The sequence below is a fragment of the Centruroides sculpturatus genome, unplaced genomic scaffold, assembly GCF_000671375.1.
Source record: "Centruroides sculpturatus isolate CEXI.00-Female unplaced genomic scaffold, Cexi_2.0 scaffold143, whole genome shotgun sequence".
NCBI classification, from domain to species: Eukaryota; Metazoa; Arthropoda; class Arachnida; order Scorpiones; family Buthidae; genus Centruroides; species Centruroides sculpturatus.
In genome coordinates this window covers 47,432-57,590 of record NW_019384447.1, presented here as the reverse complement: position 1 = coordinate 57,590, position 10,159 = coordinate 47,432, and the positions used below count along the sequence as shown (strand labels likewise).

General features: G+C 25.5%; 1 protein-coding gene across 1 annotated transcript in view; it reads left to right on the top strand.

Annotated features, from left to right (window-relative positions):
* Nucleotides 1-5: 5 nt before the first annotated feature.
* LOC111620414 (paxillin-like) overlaps nucleotides 6-10,159 on the top strand; it is a 48,538-nt gene continuing 38,384 nt past the window's right edge. The window contains exon 1 of the mRNA XM_023362331.1: nucleotides 6-157. Within this exon, the coding sequence (XP_023218099.1) occupies nucleotides 142-157 (16 nt within the window). The 5' untranslated portion in view covers nucleotides 6-141. The remainder of the gene's footprint in view (nucleotides 158-10,159) is intronic.

Genomic DNA, 10,159 nt, shown 5'->3' with positions numbered 1-10,159 from the left:
TCACGTGGTTGAAAGTGGAAATGCCGAATGAATGAATAGCGTTGAAATAACACAAAACTCTTTAAGTTTATTTCATACTCCAGATAAACGACTTAAAATTTTTAAATTATACTTGCTGCAAGAAAAAATTCCAATTTTACTATGATGGATGATTTAGGTAAGTTTCATTTTTTTCTTATACTATGCACGTGACATAAAAAAATATGAGAACATGTTTTTAATAGAAATTTATCTAAAATCTTATTTAATATATATAAATTTTATATATTTCTAATTGTTAAGTAATACTTTATAAATTTTAATAGACATATACAAATGTTCTGTATATATTCATAATATAAACTTATTGGAAAACCTGTTGAAGGAAAATCTGCACGATGTTTTTTCTAAATATTAAATTCGTCCTTAAATTTTGGTAATTTTAGCTTTAATTTGGAATATTTAACACATTTCTTAGTTATATAAAGAATTATTTTACAGTTTTATAGTAGCATACAGTATTTAGGCTATATACAGAATAATACATTCACTTACATTAGTTTGAAAGATGTTCATATATATATATATATNTATGTATATATATATATATATATATATATTTTATAATATAATATTTTATATACAATATGTACAGTATATGTACACATGCACGCTTCTTATGCAAAGTTTAGCTAATTTTTAAAGCGCGCCGTATGTAAGCCCAATATAATTTTAGTAAAATAACATTTTTCTGCAATTTTTATTTTATATGTATTAACATTATCTAATTGTTTAAAATAAATTGGATTATTAAAGAAACATATATACGTATTTTTCTTATTCTATACGTATTTTCTTATTCTATATTTCTTTAATATATTATTTTATTGTAAGCAGCCAGATAAAATTGTTAAATAACAAGATTTGCTTTCACTTTTAAACTGCACGATAAGTTCAATTAATTATACTTTTCCAGAATTACATTGTTTAATTCTTCTTAAAAAATTAATATGAATATTTATTAATTCAGTTCCGTAATGTCTTTCCTTAAATATCAAAAGCCAACACTCTCTTCACATCAATTAGCAAGAAAGTTTAAATATACACGAAAATTTTAATCGCGAAACCCTTCTAGCCTTGCTATTTCCATGTACTTTGGCAACTTTACAAGGTTTGTCGTATTTACAAGTAGCTGTCTGAGAGGTCTTGTTTGTTCTTTCTATCTATAACTACTATAGTATTACAAAATAATAGTATTAATTGAATTCTTTTATAAATGATATAATTTGAGAATTATTCGTGAATTGTATCCCAATTATATATATATCTGAAGAAAATCAAGACCTTTTGTAGCCACTGGAGAATTTCTGGATGATTTATTATGTTTCGTAATATGCCAATAAAAGATAAATATTAAAATTCTAATAAAAACTAGTTATGTTTAAAGGAAACTCTCGGTCATATAATCTCTTTTAGTCTAATTTTAAATACTTAAACAACTAAAAACTGAAGAAAGATTTGGAACATGTGTTTACAATTTAAATTTAAAAAAATAATTCTTCTCTTTAATAAAAAATAGTTATAAAAAAATAATAATAAAGTAATTACATTATATAGAGAAAGAATGACTATGTATGATATCATCAAAAAAAGTGATAAACTTATTTTGTAATAGTATTTTTAAATTAAATTAATAAAAATTAAATGAAAATGAAGATTATTTTAACTGTCATATTAATAAATAATGCAAATCGGTTGAACAATAGCCAAAGCAACGTTCGTTATATCTTTAAATAAAGCTTCTACAAAAAGTTTTAAACTCTTATGTAATAACGGTGTAAATGAGCCAAATTAAAAGAGTTAAATATATTTTAATTCTGTTTGGAATAGAGGAATGATATTAGTGTAAAGAATTATGCAATTTCTTTATATAAGTTGTATATTTGCAAAAAGTATAATAAGTTAATATATTTTTGTAACCATAAATTTCCAGGTTATTATTTTTAAAAATCGGATTAGATGCATATGAAACATCGCCAAAATTTAATTTTTTTTTTCTTTACATGTTTTATAATCTAAATTTCTTTATATCTATCGCAAAAGCAATGTTCTTTTATGTATATTATTTCAATTTATAGTTATTTCTCTCAAAATTCTGCTCCACGTATTTGAGATTAATTACGATATATTTTTTATTCGATTTGATTGATTTATGTTATACTAATTGATATTAAGCTAAGTACTGTATAGGGTTATTTCGCTATATCGACTATTCTCTTTTTAAACTAAAACATTATTAATTTTTATAGATACAGCAATATAGAATAGTTTATTTTAATCAATTCACTGGAATTATTTTCACAAAAAAACCTGGTCGTGAAAGTCAAAAATGTTATAAATAAGTCTTGTGTATACCAATTAAAATTAAGTTTTTGGCCTAGTATTTGAGGTATGTCTTGAGCAGAATTTGTCAATTTGGTTTTTTGAGTAGTAGTCTTATGGTAAAACAACCTTTTCTTAAATTGAAACACCAGGTAATCCAATGTATATTGTATGGTTCCCGCTTGTGATAATATACATCTAAAGATGGCATTTATATTTTTAAGGTACTGTACATCATGAACTACTTGTATAATCCGTATTTTTGGATTTATGTGTCGGGTTGTTGTGCATGTAAAAATAGTTTTATATATATTTTAGTTGACTGAAGAGGGGCAAATGATGCCCGAAACGTGTGTGCAAACGCGTATCAACGAAAATTGAAATAAAGAAGTGAATAGTGCCAAGTAATCGTTATTACGCTACATTGCGCTTATGAAACAAATATAGAGAATATGACACGGTTTCAAAACATGGCAGTGGAATTATTTTCTTAGAGCTGCTACTAACTACCTAATGTTGAATATCCATGGACTTTGGTCACAACTCTATCTCACATGTCCAGATTTCTTGTTTTAAACTTATGGAAACTCTAGATTTTGTAGTTCATTATTTGAAGAAAAATAATGATTTAATCAAATAATAAGTTTCCTAATGATTTTTAAAGTATTTTTAACTCTACAGATTGCCAAACCACGCAGGCGGGCACGCAATTATGGATGTCGCGTAAAATTTCAAACGTTCATAATTTCTGATAAGTACTGTACATTTTTCGGAAAAATGTTTCAAGTTTGTTTATCATGTAGAGACATAATATTCAATAAAAACTGGGAGTTTTCATTTGAGAAGATGAAACTGACCTTGTTTTACACCGATTGTAACACTATCAATGGCGAAACTGTTAACCCACTTTGTGGCTCCTTAAAATCTAACATTTTTGGTTCAATGAATTTTTTTTGTAGGATTTGTATTTTAGGAATTATTTCAATGGATTGATTGAAATGAACATCCCTGTATATATACTGTATATTTAGAGAGAGAGAGAGAGAGAGTTTAATTATATAATTTTATGTTTGAGATCCAAAGCTGGGCATTTTTGTTAGAGGTAATTCAAATAATAGCCGAAAATAAAGCATACATAAATTTATTGTTTATAATTATAATTATTTGCGTATTGTCCTGTATTGTAATAAATCTTCTTAATAGCTTTATATAATTTGCTATAAATTTTAAGAACTTATTACATCACAGTTTTCATTTGAAAAGCTTTAATAAAATCTCAGCGAGTTTTCCAATTGAAAACTGTGATGTGATAAGTCTTTAAAATTTATAGCAAATTACATATAGCTATTAATTAAGAAGATTTACTAAGAAGTTTATAATGAAATAGACTATATTTTATAAATGATAAACATATGAATGAATTAATGCAAACTGTATAACAGTGGTTCCCAATTAGTTTTTCCTGCGTACCACTTCAAGAAAGAGCTCAAACTCGCGTACCCCTTATAGCAGAAATTCATATTAATCCATACTATTATTATAAATTCGAAGGTAATTCTGTCTGCTGTCTGTCTGTTACCTTTTCACGTCTAAACCGCTGAACAGGTTTTAATAAAATTTGGCACAGAGATAGCTTACATGTTGGAGATGGACATAGGCTACATTTTACTGCGAGAAAATATCTTACTCCCACGAGAAAATTCGATATAATGCGGGCGAAGCTGTGGGTAGACAGCTAGTGATAAATAGAATAAGTTTTTTTTACATTTATTACCTTTAAAATACAATTCTAATAATAATGAAAATAGCATAAGGTTATTTAATTTTTATGTGACAAATGTGCACAATTTTCTTTGCACAACTTTGTAAAATCTGGTTGCTTTTTTGGTCAGCTTCAGTCTCAAGTCATCTTCGAGTTGAAGTCGGTGACGATCATTGGCGTAGCCAGAGCCAGAGTTTTGTTATGGGGACCTAGTAGAGGCCAGCCTGACACAAAATTAAATTATTTCAAATTATTGTTTATTAAAATGAAATTTCCATAGGAATCGACAATAACTTAACACACATGAAATGCCATGGCCGAAAATCCGCTCTCGCAGAGGTTTGTTGTGCAAAGTGGTAGTAAATATTTTATTGCTGCTTCGCTGACATGATAATAATGATAAATTGTACAATTTTTGTTTCTTGCGTAAGAATTTAGGTATTGTCACAAATGCATTTTTTAAAATGAAATTTCGAGAATATTTTTAGTTATAAACAAACGAATTTGTGCATTCCACATCATGTTATAAATTGCCGAATTTTTGATGGTCCACCCGTTATTTTTTTATTGCTTCATCTCATGCATTTAAATTTTAAATCGACCGATTTTAGAGTGCCGCGCGTACCACTTCATGCAATTTTGCGTACCCCCAGGGGTACGCGTACCACTAATTGGGAACCATTGCTGTATAGCAATCATTTAATAATAATTCACAATACTTTTCGAAAAAAATAGAATTTAAGAATATATTAAATAACTGCATATATACTACTATATGCAAAAACTTGAGAAATGGTGAGAAATAGTCTATTTTTATTCCACAACTATTTTACATCCAAAATTTATAAGAAATGCCTGTTTCCTTTGCTCGTCTTGATTATTATTTTGATGAATTTTTTATATTATTCTATATTTATCGTGAAATAAATTGATTGGTTTAGCCTGAGATTTGATTTTCAAAACTCGAAAATCTTAATGGGGTTTATTATATTAAAATTATCAACTCCCTATATTTCTCTTAAGAAAATTATTTAAGTCTATCATAAGACATTTTCGTTTTGATTTTTAATTCTTATTTTTTTGCTTTTTCGAATATAAATTTTTTTTTGCTGAAGATTTAGGAATTTTGATCATTTTATATATGACATAACTTCAAAATCTTTTTGAAGTTATGTCATATATAAAAAGATTTTGATAGTCTTTAGATAAAATCTTTAAATGATATATATATTCTCAAAGTATATTCGACACATTAGAAAAGCTTAAGTTAATTTATATTTATTTAAAAAAATCAGTATGCGCTAATTTTATTCAGATTCAATTTAATTGGACATGATACTTTCTATTTGTGTAAAGTTTGTTTTGATCAATTTTGTTATAATCCTTTTCTTGAATCGTGCTTGTAATTTACATTGTACTAAAGTGAAATTTTCCAAAAACAGAGACTGCATAACAATTATTTTATATTTTATTTCTCTGTGGTTCCACTCTACATTTCGGACTCCAAGTCTCTCATCAATTGCAAAAAGGCGTTTTACAATTAATTGTTTCCTCTTGAATTTTCCTCACTTTTCTTACCCAGAGCGAGGAAAATTTATTGTAAGGCGGCCAAAAGAGAAGGTTAAAATTCATTGTTAGGTGTAACCGTGCAGCTGATGTATTTTGTTATAGAACTCTATAACAAAAGGCAAGTGTCACCAGAAAAATAAGGTACAGTACAGTGCTTTGGCAAAACAATTGTGTTGTCTATTTTTTCCTTTCATGTTTTTTTTGTTGAAGAAAATTCTCCTTAATACACTTTTGTCATAACCTGAAATAGGTTTTTGTTTCGTTCCTATAATACTAACTGTAAGATTGAAAGTACTGGTAAACTTTGGATTCAGTTTCCATCTGGACAAACTTCTTAGAGCTAAAGGAATTATTGGATCAAAATGCAAAAGAAAATAAATAAAATAATATATAAAAACATTTATTTGACTAACATATTTCAATTTTTGTTTTAGCATTTTAAAATGAATAATAAGAAAATCTCTTATAAACGATAAAAGACTAATCAAATTATATCTTGCATGAACTGAATAATTTATTCAATTAAAAATTTATAAGAAGTTATTCTCATAAATTTTAGATAATCATTTATTATCCGTAATTTAAATACAGTTGTCCCTCTATAGTCCGACGTTTTTTAATCCGACATGCTCAGTAGTCCGACGCACCTCCCGTCAAGGTACCCGTTCCCGTTACGTGTCTGCTTGCACAGAAGCATGTCGCGATGTGAATCTCCCCATCCAATTCTTACTCGATGACACACATTTCGTGTGTTTTATGTGAGCAGTTCTGTTCGAACAGTTGGAGTAGAGAATATTGTAAGTTACTGCTAGCAAAACAATGCGAAATATGTAATTATTTTCGGTAATCCGGACACTTTTGGTAATCTGACACACCTTTGGTCCCATACCTGTCGGATTATCAAGGGACAACTGTATTTGAAAAAGTTTTTGTAATCATGTGTTACAACTCGACATATTTGAATAAATATTATGATAAACAACGTTTTCTTTTATTTATTCTATAAGTTATATCAATAGAAACAATTTTCTTCAATTAAAACATTTTTCTTTCTAGAACTTAATTTTATATTTTAAATAAATTTTTAACGTTAATTTTCATATTATTTTTATACTTTATATTGATTTAACTGTTACTTTGACATTTCTGTATTTATTGTTTTTATGAGAAACAATTTCGATTATTTTTTATTCTTAAATTTGGTATTAATATTTTTATATTAAAAGTACTAATATTTATGATGCATTTTTCGAAGGTAACGTTATTTTATTTTCATAAATATCTTCGATTCTCTAAGTTCAATAATACCATAATAATATTTCTATTCTTTCTCGTCAATAATATATTATTAATTACAGAATTTGTTTTAAAATATAAACATTGAATTTTATATATAAGTTTTTAGCTTTTTTAAAAATTAAAATATTAAATCTTAAAATTTAAAGTAAATTTGCAAGTATTTAATGAAATTATGCATAATATAATTAGCATCAAATTTACATGCTTTATTATTCATTTTCTGTGATTAAATTATAACTTAGTTTCAATCATTTAGACAACTACAGAATTGCTACAGTTTTAATATTATGACAGTTGAAATGTTGGAATTTAGGCATTTGGGTTCATTATCTTATTGTTTTTGTACTACTACTGATTTTTTAGAATAAACTTTCTTCTATGTGTCAAGTGGATTGATGAGATATGAGTCAGCGGTTAAATAAAGATGAAGGTTAGTCGCTCCGAAAGATACCATAACAGTATTTGAGAATAAGTTTCTTATAATAATTTCATGTAAAACCATAACATAAAGGATTATCAAATTTGTTAAATTTTCATTAATTGCGTTGTTTATTGTTTTACAATTAATTTTTTTAACTTTACGTAACTTTCATATGTTTTAATCTCATTCCTTCTCGTCGTAGTGAGTCAAGGAGTAATTTTTTGCTGTTTATAAACATCATCGAGGATATATTTCGTTAGCATAAAGCACTTTCAAAATTGGACAAGCTTACTCTTGCGTAGACATTCCGATTGATAAATCCTGAATGCTTTCTTTCAGCATTCAAGGATGAATTATCACTCACGAAGTTCAGTTTTTTCAAATCTGAAATTGAGAAATAACTGTAAATTAAACAAATTTTAAAATTTTATTTTTCATTTAGTTACTTCGTTATATTAAAGATAGTGAATTTTACAAAACTTACCGGATATTTAGCAATATTAAACTTTATTTTTATGAAGTCACAGTTCTAAAAATATCCTGTTATAAGATATGGATTTATTAGCAATTTTTCTTGTCATCGGAAATTCTGACTGCATCAATGACATAAACAGATGATGTCAATGTGACATATAATTTTTAAAGTTAAAAATTGCATTCGTAATTTTTACTTAGAAATAATAATATATTTTTCACGCGAAGTAAATCAATTATCGTATTATTATTAATTTTTCCTATTCCAAAATAGGAAATATATTACAAATCGAGTTTTATGACTTTAAATTAAAATTTTACTTTTTGATTATTTCCGTATTTAATAAACTATAGATTATCCAAACTAATTTAAATATCATTTTATTCGTAAATTTAATGGCCACACGTTTCTAACTCAACAGATTAAAAATATCTATAAATAAATATTTAAATGTATATTATCAGATAATTTTTTATAATTAAAGTATTACACTGAACGTTAAAAGTATTAAATAATAACGAATATTTATTAATTTTAATTGTATTATAATAATCTCGACTTACAAAACTTGCCTCTATGTATATATCATTTAAAAATTATATATATTTATATTTATTTATTATATAAAAACTAATAAATGAATTAGATAAACGTAAATTTTTGAGAAGAGTTAAAATATTCAATTTTCAAAAGAATATATTACAAGTAAAAGAAAATAATTTTTTTAATGTATTCATTTATATTATTGGGGATAAACTAAGTCTACGTTCATCATAAAATTAAAAACGTAAAATAAAATTTAAAAAAATGTATTTCAAGTGTTTATTATATTAAAGTCAAAGATGTTACAATTGCATTTCTGTAATTAAATATCTGAATATTTATAAATACGACATTTTAAATATACAGTATGTGTGTTTTTAAAAATTTCAGTTTGAAGCATAAAACATTTTATAAATAAATCTTAATCTTTACTTCTAGTAGAATTTCTATCAAAAATAAAAATTATTGTTTTGGATAAAACAATTACTGTAAGTAATGTGTAAAATAAAATAACCTATAAAAGTTATTAACATAGTTTACTATTTCTACATGTAGATGGCAGAACGGTCGCAATGACGAAGTTTCGGATTACACCTACTTAATATCATGTGCGACATCTGTTGAAAATTATATTAAATGTGATAAACAAAATAAATTAATTAATATGTTCTGTTATATTAAACTATTATAAAATATTTTAATTAATTAATTTCATTATTTTTTCAATATTAGTGTTCTAAGTTTATTTATTTTGATTCTGTGTTGCGTGGTGACTGCTGTAACTGTTTGGAGAAGCTTGACTATTTCTATAGATCTTCAGTTGTATAAAGTGCTGATCACTTGCCTCTGGTCGATCCTATCAATAGTATAATGAGGTTATTCAGATTACAGTGCAGGATGATCTAATTTGCATATAATCTATATTTCAGTATTCTCCTATAGTCTGTGAAAAGAAATTCTGTTTTTTAGCATAAATTTTTATTTTATTTATAATTTGATAGAGTGAAACAATTAGGTTAAGCCCAAAATTTAATTTTGGAAATTTTTGAGTTTCATAATTTCTCTAATTACAGAATGCGAACGAATTTAAAATGAATTCGATAATTCGTTGACGTTTTAAAATCATATTTAGAAATAAATTCATTTTAATTATCGCTCACAGATTAAAATAACTTCTAATCTGCAGTGAAACCACTTGTTCGATAATTAAATTTCCATGTCAAGAGATATTTCAAATTTTCTTGATATCTGAATCCATCAGAAAAACTAATATAGGCCTAATAGTGCTTCAAAATGTTATGATTTAGTAGATTTAAAACACGATAACTTAATTTTTATGTATCACTTTTTCTATTTTCAAATTGCAAAAAGCAGCTGAAAGACAGATATTTAAACTATAATGTACAGATATCTTAAATGTTCTCTTCATAATTTAATGAAGTAAAGATAATTTATTAAATTTAATTAAAATAAAGTATTATTAAAATTATTGAGCTTTAATAGATGATATATTTTCAAATTTAAATATCTGAAATAATTAATAATTTAATGGAGAGTGCTCAAAGCAAATTAATTAATTTTAAAAATATGCATTAAAATAAAATTCTGCCATTTGTAAGCTAGATAAATTTCATCTGTTAGTAAAAGATATCAATTAAATAAATTTATTTTGTAATTGCTTCAAATGACTCAGAAATAATCAACTTTAACATAAAAAAAAACAATAACA